Raw genomic sequence first — 25,183 nt, forward strand, 5'->3', positions numbered from 1 at the left:
TGTAGTAGTGTTGCTTATTTGCAAGTGATTCGTTCCTTCTAGTAATTTGTAAATATATAAATGAAGTGTATGTAGTATGATGACTGCAGATTGAAGTGTATGTAGTGTGATGACTGCAGATTGATGTTACTTGTCCTCTTCAAATGCACTAAGATCACTGAAAAGTAGATGAAAATTGGGCCTCTCGTCTGGTAGCTGGAAACAGAGAACAAAGCACACACATTGGGCACATGTGCTTGATGAATGACCTATTGCATATTTTCTCAGACTCAGTTTAAATATAATTCAGAGAAAAAGCACAGAAAAAAGAGAAAGGAGGAAATGGACAAGAAAGAGGAAACAACAGACAGTAGCTAGGTTTCCTTTCTTAAATTTTTATGTATGGAACACGAGACTCGATGGAAATGTAAAAATATCAGAAAGAATGGTCAGACATAATTTTGGTCAGACCAGGTAAATGATCAGATATTATTTGCATAAAAGCTTGTTCACTTGATGTTCGTTATTTTTTTTTGCAGGTGAACAGAAACTATATAAATATGAAATGACATATGACTGATCAAGTGTTTATATTTTTCCTGGCTGTAGCCACAGAACTTAGCAGAAGGCAGTAGGTAAGAGTGAACTGATAAAATCATAATGCTGATATTAAACAGTAAACAGACACATGCTTCCTGCAGCTGATTAATAGACATTTCAAGAGGCTATACATTTGCCTGTTTGTTCAGTCTCCAGGCTCTTATTTTGTAAAAACAGGTTGGAAAAGACAAAGCAGTGCCACGTTTAAAAATTTACTATCAAAAACTATGACTCCAATGGTTTGCATTAAACATTTTATATACTGTGCAGCACTAAATACAATTATAAAATTCAATTAGGAATAACGGTAACACTTTACATTAAGGGTCGCTAATCAATCATTAAATATATAATAATCAACTATTAGTTTCCCATTATTCAGTTATTAGTTAACTCTTCATTAAGCATTAGCTATTACTTAGTAATTGATTAAGCACTTATTAATTAGTAATTAAGTACACTGTTAGTTGATAGGTTAGTTTGTCGTTAGTTTGTGGCTTACTTACTCATTATCTGTGTGCTAATTGCTGCTTATTACATTGTTAATTAACTAATAAGTATTTTTCTTCATATAAAGAAGTAACATGATAACTTACTAGCACTTATGTGTTAATTCCCCTAATTATCTGTTAATTAACTTTCCATCACCTCTGTATATTCAGTTGCTTCACTTTTCTCACTTTGGTTCTTGTTCATTAAAGATGCTTATGGTCACATCTGACCGTAAAATGAGTGCACACAAATTCATGGACGGTTTTGTTATTCATCACGTACATCTTGGCATATCTGTACTCATATCTGGTAGGAGTGCATGTAAATTTGGGCATAAATGCTGGATATGTGGCTACTTAACCAAAACTATTATCAACATAATCTGTAACAGTAAAAATAAAAACAACAATAGAAAATATCAATAATACTAATTTGTGTGCGTGACAGTCCAGTACAGAAGTGGATGTACTTACTTTACATGCACATTGATAGAAACAAGTGCTGCAACTATTTCATGTTCCATTTAAAGACACATTACACTGTGATTTTGTTTCATACTACTGACTCACAAACACAGCACTCTACTATGTTAACAACACTGAGTATTTAGTTTTATTTCACATTTTATTTTTTTCCAGTTGTTTTCATTTTAATACTATTAAGTTTGGTCAGCAGGGGAGGAGTGCACTCACTGCTGGACATCAAACTCCAGCCATGAGCACGGCCATTAGCTTTCATGCCAAACACTGCCGTTTTATTGGCTGGCTACTGAAATATCTGCATGAATTAGGATGTGCTTCATGTAAATGATATGTAAATGAGGTGCTGGTCGGCTGGTTTCATGCACTGAAGCTGATTTATCATTTATGCTCAAATCGCCACTTGTTTCCACATCCTACAAAGTTGTTATGAATCAGACACAGAGCAGTTCAAACCTTATAAAAGGCAAAAAAACTTGTTCTTTTTCACGTAACTTTGATGATTAATGGGCCCTTTTCACAAGATTCGTGACTACTTCCGGTTTAAGCATTAGCAGGGTAAAACTCACTTCCTCTCCATAAAGCTACTGCAGATGCGATGTCAGAATGTTTAGTAGTGAACTATAATGCTCAAACACGGAGCTACAACAGCTGTATTGTAGTTTTCCTGCACGGCTGTGACAGTGAGAGTAAGAAGTGGACGGAAGCTCTGATTTAACTGTAAACAGAGCTGAGATGCTGTATGTTGTTTTTACTGCAGTTCTGCTGCAGCTGCTTCACATCAGGCCGTCTCTGTGTCTTTGTACAACACGCCAGCGATTCGGTAATATTCTGTTTTCAAAAGAAAGAAGAACTTTTATATGTAGCATGAATTTTATAGACTCTGTTTATATTACCTAGCTATACTGGCTAGAAGCTACTGCTAACCAAACTAGCCCGGCTAACATGAAGCAGCTTTTTCAGATGTTTTTTTCAGCTAGGAGTCGCGTTTTTGACTGAGCAGTGAAAGGTGGATGTTTTCTGAAGTGCTGCTTCAAAAATTGCCTTGAAACCATAAGAATAATGCTGTTTGGCAGATCGCTAACATAGCTAGCGTTAGAGCTAACTTAGCTTTAAAGTGTGCTACTCATTCGAAGCTGGAGCTCCTGAAACTGCTAAAGGCAGGCTAGCTAATTAGCGACTGTAGCCTGCTAGCCTACCGTAAGCGAATACAGTTTAAACGATGTCTATCAAACAGACTTTACATATAAAAGTTTTTGTTTGTGTTATGTCAGAAGTCGCTGCCATCATGTAGCTAAATGTGTCACAGAACCTGCTCCACGTTAGCCGGCTGGTGGCAGCAGCTAATGAAAGCTAACTAGCTTCCTTATTTTGGGAATACAGCTACAGTTAGAAATGGCTTCTAGCGTTGCTAGCTAACCTAGCTACAGCTAAACAACGTCTACCAAATTCATACTACACAGAAGAACTTTAATTTCTTTTGAAAACAGAAATATTACAGAAATCGCTGGCATGTTGTACAGCTACAGAGACACTGCTTGATGTGAGCAGCTGTAGCAGCAGTAAGCAGGGCTACACCACACACAGCATTTTAGCTGTGTTTACAGTTAAATCAGTGCTTCCGTTCACTTCGTTTTGTCATGACAGTGCACGAAAACTAACATGTCTGTTGTAGCTCAGTATTTGAGCATTATAGTTCACTGCTAATGCTTAATCTGGACGTAATCGCGACTCTTTGTGAAAAGGGCCCATGGCCATTAGATCTTTATATTTTGACCATTAATTACTAATTAAATTTCACTTAATCAACCATTCATTTCTTCTTAAATTCCTCTTACTTAATCATTAATTACTGCTTTTGTGTTGTCACTTTACGTGGAGGGACACAAAAGCAGTAATTAATGGTTAAGTAAGAGGAATTTAAGAAGTAATGATTAAGTGAGAGGAATTTAAGAAGCAATGAATGGTTGATTAAGTAGAATTTAAGAAGTAATTAATGGTCAAAATGTAAAGATCTAATGGCCATTAATCATCAAAGTTACGTGAAAAAGAACAAGTTTTTTTGCCTTTTATAAGGTTTGAACTGCTCTGTGTCTGATTCATAACAACTTTGTAGGATGTGGAAACAAGTGGAGATTTGAGCATAAATGATAAAGCAGCTTCAGTGCATGAAACCAGCCGACCAGCACCTCATTTACATATCATTTACATGAATCACACCCTAATTCATGCAGATGTTTCAGTAGCCAGCCAATAAAACGGCAGTGTTTGGCATGAAAGCTAATGGCCGTGCTCATGGCTGGAGTTTGATGTCCAGCAGTGAGTGCACTCCTCCCCTGCTGACCAAACTTAATAGTATTAAAATGAAAACAACTGGAAAAAAATAAAATGTGAAATAAAACTAAATACTCAGTGTTGTTAACATAGTAGAGTGCTGTGTTTGTGAGTCAGTAGTATGAAACAAAATCACAGTGTAATGTGTCTTTAAATGGAACATGAAATAGTTGCAGCACTTGTTTCTATCAATGTGCATGTAAAGTAAGTACATCAACTTCTGTACTGGACTGTCACACACACAAATTAGTATTATTGATATTTTCTATTGTTGTTTTTATTTTTACTGTTACAGATTATGTTGATAATAGTTTTGGTTAAGTAGCCACATATCCAGCATTTATGTCCAAATTTACGTGCACTCCTACCAGATATGAGTACAGATATGCCAAGATGAACGTGATGAATAACAAAACCGTCCATGAATTTGTGTGCACTCATTTTATGGTCATATGTGACCATAAGCATCTTTAATGAACAAGAACCAAAGTGAGAAAAGTGAAGCAACTGAATATATAGAGATGATGGAAAGTTAATTAACAGATAATTAGCGGGATTAACACATAGGTGCTAGTAAGTTATCACGTTACTTCTTTATATGAAGAAAAATACGTATTAGTTAATTAACAATGTAATAAGCAGCAATTAGCACACAGATAATGAGTAAGTAAGCCACAAACTAACGACAAACTAACTTATCAACTAACAGTGTACTTAATTACTAATTGATAAGTGCTTAATCAATTACTAAGTAATAGCTAATGCTTAATGGAGAGTTAACTAATAACTGAATAATGGGAAACTAATAGTTGATTATTATATATTTAATGATTGATTAGCGACCCTTAATGTAAAGTGTTACCGGAATAATTTTAATGATGCTGTCTTTGAAATTGAGCATGCAGCTGGGATTGTTTTTTAAGTACTGATGTTATCCACAATATGCTCTAAAAGCATAACGATAGGATAACAATAAATTTGGTCATATTGCCCTGCCCTAAAATACAGCCAGGAAAAATAATCAAAACAGCAGAATTTCCTGAACATTCAAGAATTCTCTAAAAACTCACACCATATTTTTCAGAAGTGCTATAATGAATGTGACAGTGATTTTTATTCTCTTGTACACAGCTGACAGAAAGTCAGCCATATTAAACACATTTTTGAAACAATTCTTCAAGTTGTTCACTTGGGTGTAATTTGACATCTTGGTGAAAAACTGGTTCATGAAACATATATTTTGCACATGATATACGAATGCCCTGCTTAAAAATTTCTCAGTTTCAATGTTTATGTTTGTGAGAGCAAAAAAAAGATAGAAAAGAAGAGAAATGTCATACTGCTACCTCGTGCCAGCATGCTTTCATAACTTGGTATATCTGATCTGTGGCCAGCTGTGGTCTGTAGAGGCGATGGCCCTGCAAAACTCTCTCTGCTACACGGGCGTTATCGTAGTGCTCATAGGGCTGCTTGCCCAGGCTGTACACCTCCCACATCAGCACACCTACATGAAAAAGTCATCATCATTATCATTATTCACCAAATTTTGCACTGAAGAAAAGATATGGTACAGATTTAAACTCAGAACTAGAAGGCTGATATGCCTTTGCCTTGAGAACTTACTATAAAGAAAGTATACCAGCAATGGATTGCAGGTGATTTTAAGCAGACCACGTTACTGGATAGGCTTTAGAAATAGAGGAACTGAGTCTCACGGCTGTGAATGCAAATCTCACAAGTTTTCAATTTGTAAATGTTCATTTGACAAAATTCTGGTGGGCTATGCAGTAACAGCCTAACACTGGGCACATATATGCATTTGGATTACACCAGCCAGTGTTACTGACCAGATGCCAAGCAAAATCAGCCAGCATCTACACAATGTACAACCCCAATTTCAAAAAAGTTGGGACGCTGTGCAAAATGTAGATAAATGTAAATTAAAACAATGATTTGCAAATCTCATAGATCCATATTTTATTCACAATAAATCATAGAACACGTATCAGATACTGAAAGTGAGACATTTTACCATTTCATGAAAAACATTAACTCATTTAGAACTTGTTGGCAGCATCTCAAAAAAGTTGGGACAAGGGCAACAAAAGGCTGGAAAAGTGGTACTAATAAAGAACAGCTGGAGGAGCAATTGGCAACTAACTCACATGACTGGGTATAGAAAGAGCATTTTAGAGAGGGAGAGTCTCTCAGAAGCAAAGATGGGCAGAGGTTCACCAATCTGCGAAAAACTGCATCTAAAAATTGTGGAACTATTTCAGAAAAATGTTCCTCCACATAAAATTATAAATCTACAGTGTATAATATCATCATAAGAGGGAATCTGGAGAAATCCCTGTACACAAGGGACAAGGCCGACGGTCAATATTGGATGCTCGTGATCTTTGGGCCTTCAGGCGGCACTGCACTTGAAAACAGGCATGATTCTGTACTGGAAATCACTGCATGGGCTCAGGAACACTTCCAGAAATCACTGTCTGTGAACACAAATGCAAGTTAAAGCTGTATCATGCAAAGAAGAGGCCATATGTCAACATGATCCAGAAACGCTGTCGTCTTCTCTGGGTCAAAGCTCATTTAAAATGGTCTGAGGCAAAATAGAAAACTTATGTGGCCAGATGAATCAAAATTTTTAATTCTTTTTGGAAACCATGGATGCCGTGTAGAGGGACCATACAGCCTGTTATCAGCACACAGTTCAAAAGCCTGCATCTCTAATGGTATGGGGTTGCATTAGTGCCTATAATGTGGGCAGCTTACACATTTGGAAAGGCACTATCAATGCTGAACAGTATACAGAGGTTTCAGTACAACATATGCTCCCACCCAGACAGCGTCTCTTTCAGGGAAGGCCTTGCATATTTCAGCAAGACAGTGCTAAACCACATACTGCATCCATCACAACAGCAGGGCTTTGCGGAAGAAGAGTCTGAGAGCTGAACTGGCCTGCCTGCAGTCCAAACTTTAGAAACGAAAAATCTGGCAGAGAAGACCCAGGACTGTTGAGTAGCTAGAATACTACATCAGACAAGAATGGGACAACATTCCTCTCCCAACACTCTAGCAATTGTATTCCTCACTTCCCAGACATTTACAGACTGTTGTTACAAAAGAGGGGATGCTACACAATGTCAATGTCACAATGCTACACAACGCCTGTCCCAACTTTTTTGAGATTCGTTGCTGCCATCAAGTTCTAAATGAATTAATACTGTACTTTTTTATGAAATGGTAAAATCATTGCATTCTGTTTTCATTTACATGTTTGTACATTTTACACAGTGCCCCAACTATTTTGAAATTGGGTTTTTTTTCCTCCATTCCTCATAAAGAAATACACTACCTATAGTCCTTAAAGCCTGTTCCACCAATAAGAGACACTGGGCCTCATTCACCAACTGTTCTTGAGAAGAAATTACTTCCTTAAACCCACAGTTTTCAGTTTTCATGAAGATTCTGACATTCACCAGTGTTTTCTCATTTGGGGTTTGTAGGTATTGCCTGCTATGTGTGCCATCTCTAGACTCGTTGGCGGTCACTCACCACTGCCACTGGTGCTGGGTTGTTTACGTCTACGATATGGCCAAAAATGTTATCACGATAAACAAAATTCATATCGTTTGATATCGATACATACCGCGATAAATGTCAAATCATTATTTCTTTCGGGTTTGAAGGCTGATTTTTGGTCCTGGGGGGTTAATTGCTGTTTTAAACTATACTTTATGGTCGGAACACAACAAACACTGTAACAGTGCTGTAGTTGTGAGGATTGTGATTGTGATTTAACGCTGCTAAAGCTGGTTAGGATGTTAGGAAAGAGGTGAGTTCGCTGAAGGACAGTATAGTTACTCCACTGACCTCGTCACTCACACTCGGTCACAGGAGAACAGATCGCTGGTCGCTCCACTCAAACAGGGAATGTATAACTCCACGTTTCAGCCGTTGCTAAAGACTCATCTTACTCGTGGCCCCCTCCCTCTCTAATCATGTAGAAAAACTCGGAAGTGCGCCCTCTCCTGGCGACAGCAGAGTAGTGTTGCTTTCCTTGCAGTAGAAAACGCCACCAAGGCTTTCGCTGAACGTGGAAGTGTGAGAATGGTGTATTATATCGACCATTTATCGAACATGACGTAACGCTCTATCGAGGAAAATTTAGACCACGATTATTATCGTTATATCGCCCAGCCCTAAGTTCTTCTGAAAATCCTTTGATTACTCTGCAATCTACAATAATATACAACTTTGAATTCAATATTTCTTGTATGTAAAGAATGTGTTAAAAAATATAATTCAGTTATCAGTATCAAATTATACTGATATCGATACTACAGATGATGGTATTGAAAAAAACTGAGCAATGCCCAAAGAGATAGAATTTGAAATTTGTCTTGTGGGTCAATGTTTATGTGTTTATGTGAACATCAGTGTGTTTATGTGGATGTATAAATTAGGTTTTAATGCCAAAAATAATGAACATGCCATTTAGTTATCAGGAAAGATGAAAGCAAAATGTAAAAATGGAATGAGCGAAATGGAACAAACCAAAAGCCCACACGTCAGACTTGCTGCTAAACTTGGTGTAGTTCAAAACCTCAGGGGCTGACCATTTCACTGGAAACTTGGTGCCTACAGAACTGGTATACTGATCATCCAATACGTATCTGCAGATAGGGAATGAACACAAAAACAACCATGCATGTAGACCCCATACATCCCCCACACATGCATAGACTGATATTAACAAACCAGTCCTGAATCATAGAACTGATGTCAGATTCCTCTATATTTACCATGGTCAACTTCACAAAAAACTGACTTTAGATTAGCACTACTCTTTAGGTAGTCTGTGGATACAGGCCCAAGAACCCGCCCAGGCCAGCTGTTTATCAAGCTGTCTTTATCAAACATGCAGTCTGTCATTTCTCAGTGCTTCACCCCCCCGTGTGTTCTTTGTGCTAAATGAACACTACTAATAACACTGTGTTTGCTTAAGAATGTTAGTCAGGCAAATAACAGATTATTCACTGTTCACATCACAAATTCATTTCACCCCAGAAAGAGTTATGACACAACCTAATGTCTGAAAAAAGTCAATGTCATCTGACAAAATTATGTCAACTTGATATCAAAGTTGGCAAACACAACCTTTCTGACAAATGATGCTAACTGGAATAAGTAGCTCTGTGTAAGCTGTCATGAAGGTGTGTAGGTGTCATGTAGCCTTATGTATACTGCCCAGTGTTACTGCTTTTAGTCTATAGACTATTCTATTACTTCTGTTACTTAGTTACATTAATGTTGTAACTTCAGTGCAAAACTACAGAAGCAGACTTTAGACACCAACAATGTTTTGGCTTATTGACTTTTTTGAGGTAAGAGGGAAAACTGGGTTCCCAATCACTGGGCTGCAGACAAGAACCAGGCCACAGATTTTTTGATACTGGGTCGTAATTTCATAATAATTCGGCAGTGAGCAGGGGGTTTGTAGTCTAATAAATCTACTATGTTACTAACATTAATGTGAGTATTATAAAAATAGTATTTTGTATTTAAGCCTCACTAATTATTTTGCCATTAAATTTAAAAGGCTGAGAACCTACTTTAAACTGTTTAATGTAGTTCAACTTCTGGCACTTTGGTCTTTGTAATCCAAAACTGTATTAGTATGTATGTGAGTGTAAGATTGTGTTATATGTTACCTCGCCATTCCAAAGTCAGACACTTTGACAGTAAGATCCTTGTCCACCAAACAATTTCTTGCAGCCTGCATGACAAGAAGAAATGAGCTATTTTGAACATCTAATCTGAAGCCCACAAATGAACACATACATTACCAATCCTTTCGAAAGAATGACCGTTGACCAACAAAGCAAATGCGAAAGTGGTCCTCCAAGTTATATAGTCCAATACAAGACCCAATGAACGATCCAGTTTTACGATAAAAAACAGCTTTCTAACACTCTTTGGAAGTCCAGTCGAACTTTTGTTAAGTAGTTTTTGGAAGCAGTTTTGATGACTTTTTCTTGTAATAAAGTAATGTAACTACAGTTCAAATTTTTTTTTAATTACATTATGGTTACTGACTTCATAAGAATTGCATTACTAGCATTACTCAGGTCTTTAAGAGAACAAAATATTTGTATAGTTTTATCAGAAATACAAATCATTTTGATGCTGGCCCTACATAAAATATATGCTTTGAACTCCTCTGAATCAAACTATACATGCACCTCATCCACTAATTCCCTAGGACCAGAGTATTATGTCTCCTGCTGAATAATAACAATAATAATAATAATAATAATAATAATAATAGTAAGTAGTAAGCAATGTTAACCCATTACACTTTGAGAGAAATAATCAACAACATTTAATGGATTAATGGGCATCACACAGTGAAGGAGCAGAAATTAAACCTCTATAATTTATGTATGTGTGTATGTGTGTGTGCTGGCCCGGGAGTGGATCCAGAAATAATCAATTCCTTGATTCCAGACATTCAGGAGTCGAGAATCAAGAGTTGACTCCAAAACTATGGACTATTCCACACAGCAACGTTCAAGTTCACGTTCAAGTTGCTTACTACTTACACCCGCATGCTTCTCTGTTGTCACTGTCAAGACAGTCTTCATAAAAATAACACAATTCCACAATTAAGTTCAGCTGTACTGTACTTTACATAAAATAGAAAACAAAATTGAATATTTGTAATGAAAAATTGTCAAACACAAATCAAACAGCATAACCAGTGACAAAACATCTACCAATGAAATAGAGCTGATATAAGGCAAGAACACCTTAGCCAGCCCTCTTTTGTCAGCTAGGTTAATTTAACTACCATTAGCTCTCTAAATTTCCTTAAAATATAATTAAATATAATAAAATATAATTAATATTGTACACTTTAGTTTTGCCAGATTTCCTTCTCTACCTCTTGGCATTTGGAATTGAGATAATTGTGTGGAACTGACTCTTGGAAACGACTCAATCAACTCCAAAATCAGAATTGAACAGTCTTAGTGTTAGGTGCATGTTTGCACTTACTAGATCTCGGTGAATGAACTGCTGATCCTCAAGGTAGGCCATTGCCTCACACACATCCAGGCACATGTTAAGGAGCTGTGGAGGCTGCAGTTCTTTTCCATGGCTCTTCAGGTAATCCAACAGACAGCCGTTACTCATGAACTCTGTCACGATGTAGATGGGAAAACGCTCGGTACATACACCGTGGAGTCTCACTAGCTTAGGATGCCTCAGTTTCCTTTGAGCACACACATGCACACAAAAGCCCACATGCACCAACAAAATAACACATTATTGTAATGAAGATGATTGTGTTCATAAATAGTTGCAGTCCAATTCAAATGACATTCTAGGTGTGGGCAATACAACAATATTTATTGTTATTTGTCATTGCATAACAAAATATGCTTCTCTAAGCATATCGTGGATATCGCCTGTTTAACTGGATTTAGTGCAGTTAAGTATGTAAAATATTTAATAAAATTAAAAAATTTTGATAGTAGTTTTTGGATGGCTTTTTTGTTTGTTCCACATTTGGAACAACTAAATATGCATTATACATGATATGCATATCATATTCATATATATATATATATATATATATATATATATATATAAATAGTATATTAGAAGTGTGATTTAATATATTTTTTTGCTGTATAGCCTACTCTTTTATATTAATCTGTCTGGTACTGGCTTGCTTATGAAAAGCATGAAATGAAAAATTATTCATTACCACATCTCTTGTAAACATACTATTAACAGTGATGCAACAATAGACTCTGAAGTGTAGTCCTTTAGTTTAAAGACTATGATATATTTTGATTACAGGTGGGAAGAACTTTTGATGAACTACAACTTTGCCAAGTATACCTGCTTGAAATGTTTGTTTTTTTTTTCTGCTAGCTGGCTACGCTGGTAACCCAAATATCACCTCTGTATTTATTAGCTTCTATGCCAATGGCTGTGCTAGCAGTCAGTATTTCTTTAATGCTGTGGGGAATAGGGTTACGTGTATTTTTCCTGAACTGTCATGATGTACAGATGTTATGGTTTGGTGCATGCAGTTGTATAAGGAATACATGGTAGGTGCCAAGACTGATTAGCTTAATGCTGAACCAAATCTATGCACACAAGCTCCACCTGAAAACCTTAAGCTGTAGGCCATTAGCAAATAACAAAAAAAAAAAATTAAATTAGCTGCAAGCAGCGATCTGCGGGGTCCAAGCAGTAAAAGAGGGCTTATGTGTTGGCTTGTGGTCGCAGAAGACAGCAGATTGGATTTCTGAGAAATGCTTAAGATTTGGTAAGCAATATTGTAACCATTATTGTTTTCTTACTTTAATCTCAGACAGATATAATGATATTTTAGATTGTTGCCACAGGATTGACCAATGTAAGGTCCACCTGAGATGAATTCAAGCCAAATTTCAAAAATCTCCTCAGCTCATTACTTTGTACATGCATATCAAATTTAGTTAATTAAGCTTAACTCTGAAGGGCTTAATTAAGGTCTTATGTAAGGTCAAATTAAAGTAATTTCACTTGCCTGCGTAGTGGGGGAGATACTACACCTACCCTCCAAGTTTCATGTTTGGATGACTTACGGTGTCTTCTCCCCAATCAGTTTTAGGGAAGAAAAAGAAACCTACAGTGCTTGGACCCCTAAAAACGCTAGCAAAAGCAAGAGGGTTCCATGCACCTATGGTGCTTGGACCCCTAAAAACAGGAGGATATTTATAGGATATAATAGTGCACCCATCATTCTGGTATTTGACTGGGAATCGAAATGTACCCAAACAGAAAATGTGTTCAGGTACAAACTGATGAAGTTATCCTCTTACTTCCTCAGACACCACAGTGTAACTGATGCACCCATTAAGGTACAATGGAAAAGTCGGGTAAGAAGATGGCAAATAAGACACTATTTTCAGCTTTGTGCAGCGTAGGCTTACCAAACCATTTTTTCCAGTTCAGAGAGCTGCGCAGGTTAAAATAACATGTGGAACTATCATGGATGTTAAGAGGAACTATAGCATTAGAAAGATTTCCTGTTATCGTGCATTTTACAGCCTGAAATCTAACTGAGATGCCTACCATCTTGCAACTCCCGTATCAAAAAAAAAATTTAAATGTACATGCATATTGTGACACATAGTGAGAGAACGTTCATGACACGAGAAGTACACAAAATTGATCAGGCTGAGGAATACAATGCTGTAAGCTAATTCAGAATATTATTAACATGACAAGAAACATATTAATTGCTAGTTTTAGGCTGGAATGTCCCAAATGTGGCTGCATGCAACACTATATTTGAAATCAAAACAGGAAGTAATTCTGTTTATTTGGACCTTTCCACCATTTGACCTATACTGAAGTACTACCATGACCCAATGTTACCAAAGTTTACTCTAAATCTAACCATTATCACACTAGTTCTTATAAGTACAGAAAACCACACACAAACATCCAACCACAGAGCCCAGTGATATTAAAGTCAGCCAGAGTGGAAAAGGGCAATGAGAAAGGAAGCAGAAAAGTGTCAGTGGAACCCACATCATGATCTGGGCTTCCTCTATGAAGTCATCGGACGACATGCAGCCCTCTTTCACCATTTTAATGGCCACTTCGTGCTGGCCTTTCCACATGCCTAGCTGGACCACTCCAAACTGCCCGCTGCCCAGCTCTTTCACCAGTTTAACGTCATCACGAGACAGCTCCCACTCCCCTAAATGCAATCATAACATATGCACAAACTTCTGTGGAAATATACAGAGCTTCTCAATAATGCAATCTACTGCCCTGCCCTCATGACCCCAGTATCCACTGTGAATTGTGAAAAGTACAACAATAAAACTACAATTCAATGGGTTAAATTTAATTGAAATTGCCCCATAAAAAGCAAGGGGATACATTATTGTGCAGGAGTCACAGACCACCCTTTTGTTAATTTAATTTTCAAATAGCCATTAAGAACAAATTAGTCAATATTTAGTGTTAGAAGAAAGCAGGAAACATATTTATGCACATAACTGTGCACCATACTGCCATCTTTCCTATCTTAAAAACAAGTTACAGCAGCTTCCTCCCAACCAAAGTTGTTGCCAAAGGTGTCACTGACATTATGTTGCCTTTCAGACAAATACTAACATTCACACAGACAACACAGCTACCCAAGCACATCTTATCTGCCCTGGAAATTTCTATTGCATGCGCATCTAAAATGCCTAAAGGAAATATATGTAAAAGAATATATAAATGATTGATACATATAAAAGAATAGAGCTGTAATAAAGGCCAAGGGTCTTTGATATTATATTTAGTTGTTGCTTTGTGCAGTTATCTGTTAAAAATATGTTTTCTGTGTTTTTCCCGATGCTGTAAAACAAATGATTTGTACTTAATGGCCATTTGGACTGCATTTTCAATTCTAACTTTTGCACAGTACTGTGCAAAAATCAGTACAACGTTTACTCTAAATCTAACCATAACCATACTAATTCTCGTAAGTAGAGAAACATGTTTTGAGACATGCCATTACATATATAAAGTATGTGTATATCAAACAGTGTTTTTGTTCTTTTGCTTTTCATAATCTGCATTGTTAATGAATAAAATTTGCTTATTAGCTTTATGAAGTAAATGTGTAGGTTGTCCCAGGGTGTTCATGGGCTCAAGCAGTGGCTATTAGTCTGACCCACCGTGTGCTGACGGAGATGTGATATCAGATTCCGTGGCAGGGTGACGCAGTCTGGTCAACAGGCCTAAAAAGGCATACATTGTTAGCTTGTAAGAAGACCTAACAACAATATTCTCACATATGCTATCCCACACAAGTACATGCATTCACATACAACCCCCCCCCCAACACACACACGCATACACACACACACACACACAAACAGTTTTGACATGTGACCAAAAAGAATGAGGCCTGTATTAGATGGATTTTGTGCGTAGTATTTAAATTAGATGTGGATCATATGTTAAACATTCAAGTGTTTTTCCAATTACAACAAAAACATAACTACACCAGACTTTCTAAAAAGATGCAATTTTTCACAGAGAACCAGTCACGTGGATGTGGGCGTGTATGCATGATATCGTTTTATATTTATGTACATGAGCCAAGATACAAGAGTGTGTGCTTGGGGATGTCCATGTGTGAGGACTGAAAAGAACCCACACCTGCTGCATTATGTTGATGGTACTCTATCATTTGGGGGATGGAGTCAAATAGATGGTTCTCGGCCAGGTAATATTTGCCCTCGGCATTCACGTTGATGAGGTAATGCCTTACAGTCCCATTTACCTCACTGAAAAAAAAAACATTATGGTTAAAATTTACAGATTGGCAATGGCATTTCCACAACAGATGAAAGGCATACGTGGCCCATAAGTGGGTGGGGAATTTCAGACACCTAATGTGAACAAAGCAACATCAAACAGTGGCAAGGAAAAACTCGATGTTGCATCATGGCAGCATGATGCAACATCTAAGGGAACTCTCGGTGCATCTAGTGTGAAAGTGTAAGTCTGTGTGTTTGTGTGTGTTACCTCTCCTCTCTACTCACTCAAGTGCTCGACTTAATAGTGAAACTGTGTAGGATCCTTTTTGACTAGAGTCTCTCACCACAAATGAGCCCGCTTTGCCCTGCAATGTGGTGACACAGGCAATAAAAGTAGCACATTACTCACTAAAGCCATCTTAATGTAAATCTTGCATAAGCATTTTTTTTAATTCCATTAAGAATGATGGCATCAATGACAATGACAATGCAAGATTTAAAAAAAAAAAAATAAAAAAATAAAGAAACTTTCTTGTGGATGGAAAGGCTGGGAATGCACTAAGAGCAGGTTAAAGATGTTGCGCACCTTCTCACGTAGCAGTTGCTCAGTCTTTATTCGAGACAGGTTTCCCACATACCAACTGGAAGAGTTCAAATCAGCATGTGACAGATATGCTTGAGAAATGCATACGTCATACATTTGATGAATTAGCAAATTCTGTATTTTCCGTTTAATATTATTGGTCATATTATTTATGCTTTGTTATGCGATTTTAGAATTTTATGTTTGTTTTCTCTTATTTACATATGAAAGAATAAAAATGTGTGAAGGTGTTTCACACATTTAGTATCAAATCACAGGGAAGATTCAGGCAAAAATGGGTTAATTTAAGTTAATCAACAAAAACAAAACAATAATAACAATAACAATACAAACAACAATTTACTACAACCCCAATAAAAAGTTGGGATAGTAGGAAAAATGCAAATAAGAACAGAAAGCAGTGATTTATAAATCTACTTTCACCTGTATTTGAACAAACACAGTACAAAGACATATTAATTAATGTTGTATCTTATCAACAAGGAAAAGGCCAAAAATCACAAATGAAACCCCATGACCTTCGATCCCTCAGACGGCACTGTATTAAAACCAGTATGTTTCTGGGACGGCAAAAAATAATGAGGAGCCACTTACCTTAATGGCTGAGCTGCTTCTTTCAGTAATCACTCGCCTGCTGCTGAGAGTGCGGAAGGAACCGCCAGACTCTTGGCATATTGACAGGGTAGCCCATTTCATACCAGACGCTTGGTATTTCACACCGGACGTGATACACACGCGTCGCGAAACAAGAGCGGTTGCTGTTTGTGCTGTGTTTTCACGTAACATAAATGGCCACATTGTCCGTTTATCTCAGAAAAACTTTATGTAGATGACATAAAAAGATCAACAATAACAATTTGATAGCTGTCGTGACTGTTGCTGGCTTTCTCACCAGGTGGTGTAGCTCTATATAAAAAGGAGGAGATGACTGTGTTCACAACATTAACCTACTCAAGGGATTTCAGTCAACCTGTCAAATAGTTAAAAACAGATTTGTTGGAATTGTTTATTAGCCTAGATTGTATATTATAGCATAGACATCGCATTTCTTTACTGTTTCTGCATAGAAACTGCTAGCAGAAATAGATCCAAAGCGCATTTTTGCGCACGACCCGTATGAAAGGCTACACTGATTAATATAGGAGCATATCGCACGCGGCACTGTGCAGCGCGTCATGTGTCACGGATACCGTGTCTGGTGTGAAATGGGCTTTAGCCTTTAGCACAGCAGCTCGCTAGCTGGGCATGTGCGTCCACTAGCTCCGCTTGCGATGCGCCTTTGTAGGTCAGGTGAATCACTCAGCAGCATACTAATTATATGCAGTTAATAAACAACAATAAGTTTTCTTAAGCATCTAATAAACATAATCCAACAAGTAAATGCCATCTAGACAAGCTGAGTGTGTTATTTGTGAAGTAGAACATAGATTAGACCAAAATAAAATATAAAATAATTAATTAAAATTATGTAATTAAGCTTTCTGTTTTTAGCAGCATTTTACATACTGTCCCAACCTTTTTTTGGAATTGGGTTTCTCATAGCATTATTATTAGGATTACTGTATATGTTTACATAAAGATTGACAAGCCATTACCTAGGCTATTTCTGTAGTTCTGTTTAATTAAAGAATGTCACCTGAGTCAAGGTCAGTGAGAAAGAGGTGAATAAGATACTCACGGATAGTCTTCTATGTTGCTTTTCTCTGGTGAGGCATTTGAAGCTGATTCACTTGAGATTCTCATGCTGGACAAAAAAAGCACATGGACTGTTGAACTCATCATAAAGTGTTATTCATTTCTTAACCAAAGTGAAGTTCCATACTTTCATTCAGTGAGACATGCATTTGAAGAAACAGTCATAACCAAAAGACATTCCATTTTGTAGTAGCGACAATACATATACTGCCATGCCTCTTTTCAAGTGTGATTTAGGAATTGAATATAGTCATTTGCAAAAGCTTGAACAAAGTTTAAATAGGTTAAACAAACTTAAAAATGTCATTTTCTGCAAATATTAGTGGACAATTTCTGTTTATCTATTCAACATATTTGGAAAAAACTAAAATATTAAATGTGCCGTAACTTTTGCACAGGACACATTTTGTGTTTTATTTTTTCCCAACATGTTAAATTCAGCAAATACACAGTAGCTGTGCATTAAATGTGCAGAAGTGTGTTCTCTGTAGAGGATGTGTACTTATTTTCACTTCAAAATTCAACAAAAAAAAGAAAATTAACCAAACATGTAAAATGACCAAGGGCACCCACACTTTTGCATATAACAACGGACAAAGCACCTTCAGTGAATGCATGCAATGTCTCCCTCTGGTGGAAAGGAGAAGAAGAAAACAGTAGCTGCAACAGTTTCTGCTCTTTGCAGAAAACTCACTGTGTTTTAGTGCTGCTCGGTCTCTCTTTTATCATCTTTCTACATATTTCACTCTTCATGCTGGAAAATATAAAACATAAGTTCACATTATAGTTGTGAAAACAAGAAGTCACAGAAGAGCAAAGCTTGTAGGGAGGCTTACCTGTAGTTGTCTTTGATTGCTACCTCCTTTATGTAATTAGAAGGGACGCGTCCTTCAGACCTAGGCAGGAAAAAAAAACAGATAAAAAAAGTGAACCTTGCTAAGAACACTGGTAACTTTACTACAGTCTCTCACCTGAAACAACATTTAGAAGTCTCATTTAATAAGCCAACTATAATGAATTGTAGTTAAACAGTCTTTGAGTTTACTAGCAGACAGTGATGAAAAGTAACATTATTTTAATTAGATGTGATATTGGTTTGCACTGAATCTTGAATTAATCCTGAGATTATTATTAAAATCTGAATATTATGACAACTGAATTTGGATATTCTCGATCTAGTACTGTCCAGTGGAACCCATTTGAGACCATGGTGTGCTCCTACCCATCTGTATCTCTGACTATCCACCAGTCATCCGAGGGCTTTTCCAAAGAGATGTATATGTTCCCCTTCACCAGACTCAGCTCTCCAGGTCTCTCAGCAGAGTAATCATACAGAGCCACGACCTCTGTGGGACTGCTACCTTCACTCTCTGGGATAGGGGGCAAAAGGATGCTCTCCCTGCGCTGGAAAAGAGCCTCAAACTGTATTCTTTGTATTCCTTAGGGTTTACTGGTAATTTATTCTTGTGAACATGCATCATGAAGTATGAACATTTTACTTACCACTGAAGACGGCACAGGAGGTAATCCAAATCTGCGAACAGATGATCTGAATCCATCTGTAGAATCTGTAAAAGACAAGACTGAGATTGCTACACTTTTCCCCCAGCTGATTGCACACTTTTCTGAAAAATAAGGCAACTGCTAATCTGTTAATACATTCAGATTCAAAACACAATTGGTTCTTCACTAAAGATGTATAGCAGATTATGAAACATTGCCTATGATGAAGTTATGTATTCAAACAATTTGATACAGGAACAGTTTAGGCAAGGGTCATACCCCACTAAATCGACTATTTTGTACATGCTTCTACAGCGTGTGACAGGCTCCAGTCCTCACGGACCAAAACACTGCAGACTCCCTCACTAAACACACCTCATTCTGGTCATCAGCTAATTAGAAAGGCCTTCATGAACTAGATTTTGAGCATTAGATGATGGTAAACACTAATCTCTGCAGCACTTTGGCCCGGAAGGTCCCTTCTTTGACATGCCTGCTCTATAGTGACAAGTGGCAAAAAGGAATCAAAGTAAAACTGCATAAATATAAATAGGGTTTAGTCAGTCATGGAATAACCACTAAAATCTGTAATTTAATCCATTTGTATTAGATTTTTTCACAATTACCTAAGAATGAAGTAGGTTACACCAGTGACTTCAGCTAAAAGCTTCATATTAAATCATAAGCTAAATGAGAAAATTTCTGATAACTGAAAAGACATAGTGAACTTACCATGTGCTTTTTTCATAGATGCTCAGAAAATATGTAAAAGGAAGTAAAGTGATGTCATTGGTGTGATTTTTATTTCAAAATAAGAGATTTTTTGTTACACGGTAACACCAGTGACACAACTGAATAACTTTCATTATATTTTTTATAATATTTGTTTGGCATTTGTTTTCTTTGTCATTTACATTGTATATTCTCTAGTCATGTATAGATTTTTGCAATTAAAATTGCAGAAAAATGTGTTTTTTATTGTATAATATGGCCCTCAACCTTTACACATGACTGTTGGGATGAGCAATTCTGTGACACTTGGAATTCTAGATTTCCTAATTGATTTAAAAACCAATATTGCTAGATTGATGGCTCAAGAAGGTGTAATTGTTAAAATAACTTATTGTTTTATTTTAAAATGTAAATAAATTGTAACCCTGACATGTTTACATATATATGTATATAGCTACCCAGCACAGTGGGTAGTGCTGTTCCCTCACAGCAAGGATGGCCTGTGTTTGATTCTGTGTGGAGTATGCATGTTCTCCCCATGTCTGCGTGGGTTTCCTCCGGTTTCCTCCCACAATCCAAAGATATGCAGTTAGGCCAATTGGACACGCTAAATTGCCCCTAGGTGTGAGTGAATGTATATGTCTGTGTGTCTGCCATGCAATGGACGAGTGACCTGTCCAGGGTGTATCCTGCCTTCCACCCAATGGCTGCTGGGATAAGCTCCCGCTCCACCGCAACCCAGAAGCAGAACCGGCTTAGAAAATGTGTGTATATATATATATATATATACACACATTTTATGTGTGTGTATATATATATATATATATATATATATATATATATATATACACACACAAATATATACAAATATACATATATATGTATACAAATATACATATATACACACACACATGTATATATACATATATATATATATATATATATATATATATACACAAAACACACTAAAATACGATGTCTGTGCGCAGTTTGTGAAATAGCAATTAAAAAGTCAGAGGTGTCAGGCTGGACTTTGCAGGAGTTTTTCAGACCATGTCATATGTCTTTACATATTAATGTCACATTCACAGACTCAAAAAGAAGATTGATGTTTAGGTCTCAAATGTAAAATCAACATGAATAAAATAAACTAGATTTAATATGAGGAATTAAATAGAAATTATAGTTTTCGCCTATTGAGTCTATTAGAAGGAAAGCATAATTTGATAGTAGTATTTTTAGGAAGTGCATTTATGAGTACACTTTTTCTAAAGTTTTAAGAACATAAACACAATCATAAAGGTGTGCAAACGTGCTAATCTACTATATGCATCTGATATTCACTAGCATGTATAAGTTTGGAACTTCTGTTTTTAATAAAATTAAACCAAATCGGTTGCAGAGAGGTGTAGAAAATGATTTTAATACTTTAGTAATGTGCGGTCCTCTCAGGTTTCAAATAATTAGTAGGACACTAATTTATATATATATATATATATATATATATATATATATGCGCCAAACTTTTGTTATTCTATATATCATTAATTGTGAGTTTGGGTGCCCCATCATATGACATTTTGCTGATTTTGTTTATGAAGTACACTGTACTTCTGTATAAGGTACAGATGATCTCTGCATGTTTAAATGTGCAATTCTGTTTATTTGCTAAATTTAACATTTTAGAAAAAAATATACATAAAATGTGGTTTGGGCAAAAGTTATGGCACATTTTATTTTTATGTTTTATTTTTTTTCCCCAGTTTCTTAAACTGTTTGCAGAAAAATTATGCATGTAACTTTGTTCTCTGTAGAACATGTAGTTATTTCCACTTCAACAAATCATGTTCAAAAGTATACATTCAGTTTAGATTTGTTTGATCAATTCAAAATTTGTACAGGTATTTATCTTTAGTTTTTTCATTTTTGTAAAAACAACAAAAAGGACAGGGGGTTGCTGCCTAGTGGCAAAAAATCTGAAGTACATATGCTGTAGTTTTTGAACTCACCTTTGTGCCACTGTATGCAGCCTGGAGCATTCTTCATAGTCTGTCCACAGCACAAGAATTTTCCATCTACCCAAAATCCTTTGTGGTACTTTGCAGAGAGCTTGGCATTACCCTTTATTACTGTTAAAAAATAGAGAGTCCTTTCTGAGTATTTGCTTAATCCCTGTAAATATCAATCACAGTTTTTGGTCAATGACAACTTGAAAGTAATAGTATAAAAATCTTGCCATGCATCAGTGCTTCTAACCAGTCTCTCCGACTTGGTTCATCATTTGCAAACAGGTAGAGGATGCAATCATCGTATGCAATCTAATGGGAAAAAAATAATTATTTACCCCTTACATAATTTCCTTAAAGCAGGAGCTCTGAAATCTTCTACATGTGGAGCTACTTTCTACCATTAACAACAAAAAACATGAATATTTCATGCTGTTGTTTACAGTGATGGTTAAGCAATCTAAGACGATAGTTTCACAGCATGTTAAAGTTTTAACAAAGCTGCGTTTAATACTGGGGATGGTGGAGAACCATTAATAATGTGCAGAGCAGAGATTCTGCAAAAGAGGAGTTGCACCCTTTGTCTTTAATGGAGTTAATGACTATAAGAGAGCAAGGACACCAATACGAGGCAGACATGTTTCACTTTGTCAAGTGAATTTTAGAATATAAACCTCAATTCTAAAAAAATGATACTGTCAATGTGAAATGCAAATAAAAACAGATGCAGTGATCTACAAATTCTCTTTGACCTGTATTTAAACAAAAATACAAAATATTTAATATTTCATCTAATCTTTATCTAAAAGCTTTTTTTTGGAAATATACACTTGTTCTGAACTTGATGCCTACAACATGTTCCAAAAAATCTGGGATGGGCAGGTTTAAGAATAGGAACATTGTGAAATGCTCAAAAACATTTTAAACAAGCACTGATTGGGTATCAAGCGAGCATCCAGGTAAGGTCTTTTATGAGCAAGGATGGGTTGAGGCTCACTACTTTGCTAGTAAAAAATGCATCAGCAAATAATCCACCAGTTTCAGAATAATGTTTCTTGGCGAGGAACTGCAAGAATTTTAGGGGTTTCAGCCTCTAAAATATCTTCAAAAGATTCAGTAAATGTGGAGAAATTACTGTACGTAAAGGGCCCAAAATCGTGGTCTGACGAGGCAACCCTTCAGATTGTTTATTGAAATAATGGAAGTTGAGTTCTTTGGGCCAAAAAAGAAAAGGCCCATCCAGATTGTTGCCAAAGTTCGAAAAAGTCTGCAGCATGGTATGGGGGTGTATTAGTGCCCATGGTATGTGTAATTTGCACATCTGTGAAAGCTGTATTAATGCTGCATTAATATATACACATTTAGGAGCAATATGTGCTGCCTTATATCCTTATATGTCTTTTTCAGGACTGTTCACATTTATTTAAATATGACAACACCAGGCCACAGCATGGTGTGTAATCATTATGAAGAGCAAAATATGACAACAAGGGCCCGGTATGGTTGCACAGCTGACAACTTTCATAATGGAAGAATGGTAAAAAGTTCTGCTTTCAAAACTGGATCAATTGGTGTCTTCAATCTCCAAACAATTTTTAAGTGAGGTAAAGCAAAACAGCATTAAACAGGCTCCTATCCCAACGTTTTTTGGACATGTCTCAGGCGTTTAAGGAACTGGTAGGCTTGTATACAGCTTTCTAAATTGTTGTACGGTTTCTGAGTAGCATCTGTTTAAAGTAAATTTTTTTCCATGTGAATGGTTGATAGAACTTTGTGGCCAAACATTTGTCCACCCCACTTGTGTTACCATTATACAAGAACATTAGAAACACCCTAACAACCACCTGATATACCACAGCAACCACAACAGTAACACCCAAGCAACTGTCTGGGATACCATAGCAGCTGCTAAGCAACACCCCAGAAACCACAAGAAATGTCATAGTACCTACTTAGCAACTCCCTTGAAACCATCTGTGATACCACAGCAATCAACCTAGCAAAACCCTACCAATCACCTTGTATACCACTTAACAACAGAATAGCAACTACTAGTAACACAGCACCACCTGGAACACCATAGCAACTGCTTAACAACACAGTAGCAACCACTTTGGATACCATAGCAACAACCTGGCAACATCTTAGCAACCACTTGGGATAACACTGCAGCCACCTAAAGACACCATAGCGAGTTGCTTAACTGAGCAATCACTCTGCAGTTTCTTTAGGAGATGCACTTTTCTAGTTTTTAAATATAACTATTGTCTGCACTGGAGTTACCTAGAACGCTACGCAAACAGTTAAGTGTTCATGCATGTATTGTGTGGGGTCATGCATGTGTATTTATGTATGTGTATCATGAACAAAAAAAAAACCTGAAAGGGAAACTCTCTTTGAACAGGTGCATTCTCTTCTGGCTCAACGGTCTCCACACAGAAAATTCTCTCTGCTGGCACCACCCCTTTCCTTGCCTTCTTCTTCTGCAAGAATGAAAGTAAAACACAAGTAAAGTAACACAAGTAAATTAAAATTAAACTTCAAGTCCAATAAGATTATAAATTTCAATTGTAAGAGCTATGGTAAATCTATGGAAGTTGATGTTATTACCATGCAAATGTTCTTAAACACTCTCACTGGACAGATATCTACATAATATATTATAAATTGGATAACTGTAAACAACAGTTCGCTGATACCCTTACCCTAGTTGATAAAGTAATGAGCCTGGAAACATGGATTAAAAAGCCCTACCCCTTTTTCATGTTCGTAGTAACTTAGAGTCTGACTGGTCAGAATGAAGAGCCGCTCTTTATAGTTTTTGGGCGAGATTTTCTTCTTCTGCTGAGACATCTTCAGCAGGACGCCTTCCTTAATGACCTTCTCCTCACTCATCTGGCCAACTGAACATTCATATACAGACATACACATGCACAGCCTCAGGTGGATTAAGGAATGCAGCACTGTCTAAACTTCGTGAGATTATTTTTGGTAACAGTAAAGAGAATTACTATTTTATGACATGTAATTATAAGAGATCTAGTAATAATTTCACTTCATGTGTGGTTCTCCTGTTTACACTTCTGCAGTACTGCTATATACAGCTTTAGTAAACTGGGTAACTGTATCTACCACCCAGGTCACAATACTATTCATTAGAGAAAGCAAAAACTGCTGTTCCGTTACCTTTAGATTCTCTCTGTAAGCACTAAGATCATCATCATAATATGGTTACATACGTTTCACCTTGACTTAAATAACTTTAGAATCTTATTAAAGTAAATAACATACCTGTTCAGGCAGAAAAACTATCCTTTGGCTTCTTACCTCCTGAATTCAATTAGCTGCAAAAGCAAGCCGGTGCAGTTTCCTGATAACTGCTAAAAGAAGCTGCTGGTTCACAAAGGCATCAGTGTGGCTTCA

At 36.7% G+C, this 25,183-nt stretch overlaps 1 protein-coding gene across 2 annotated transcripts; it reads right to left on the reverse strand.

The window, feature by feature from the left end:
- Position 1: 1 nt before the first annotated feature.
- LOC118802710 (cytoplasmic tyrosine-protein kinase BMX-like) lies at positions 2-25,183 on the reverse strand. Of its 2 annotated transcripts, none has more exons than XM_036563164.1 (20): positions 25,052-25,150; positions 24,515-24,663; positions 24,139-24,243; positions 21,991-22,072; positions 21,764-21,883; positions 19,023-19,087; positions 18,742-18,923; positions 18,356-18,415; positions 18,214-18,273; positions 17,503-17,568; positions 15,807-15,861; positions 15,506-15,585; positions 15,120-15,247; positions 14,633-14,695; positions 13,488-13,659; positions 10,950-11,166; positions 9,605-9,669; positions 8,448-8,566; positions 5,231-5,388; positions 2-195 (listed from the first exon to the last, which is right to left on the reverse strand). In XM_036563164.1, exons 2-20 carry the CDS (start codon positions 24,653-24,655, stop codon positions 127-129), a joined length of 2,007 nt encoding a protein of 668 aa, XP_036419057.1. In that variant the 5' UTR covers positions 24,656-24,663; positions 25,052-25,150; the 3' UTR covers positions 2-126. The 2 variants fall into 2 exon arrangements, with proteins under 2 accessions (XP_036419057.1, XP_036419058.1); XM_036563165.1 differs by having other exon boundaries at positions 127-195; positions 25,088-25,183.

Source organism: Colossoma macropomum, unplaced genomic scaffold (assembly GCF_904425465.1).
Source record: "Colossoma macropomum unplaced genomic scaffold, Colossoma_macropomum, whole genome shotgun sequence".
Classification (NCBI taxonomy): Eukaryota; Metazoa; Chordata; class Actinopteri; order Characiformes; family Serrasalmidae; genus Colossoma; species Colossoma macropomum.

Excerpts from the sequence above, each read along its gene's own strand:
- LOC118802710 (XM_036563164.1), bottom strand. The coding sequence starts at position 24,655 with ATGAGTGAGGAGAAGGTCATTAAGGAAGGCGTCCTGCTGAAGATGTCT. Across the intron at positions 14,696-15,119 it reads CCATCAACATAATGCAGCAG|GCCTGTTGACCAGACTGCGT; the intron begins GTGTGGGTTCTT and ends ATGCCTTTTTAG. Across the intron at positions 11,167-13,487 it reads GAGGAAGCCCAGATCATGAT|GAAACTGAGGCATCCTAAGC; the intron begins GTGGGTTCCACT and ends GTGTGCTCAAAG.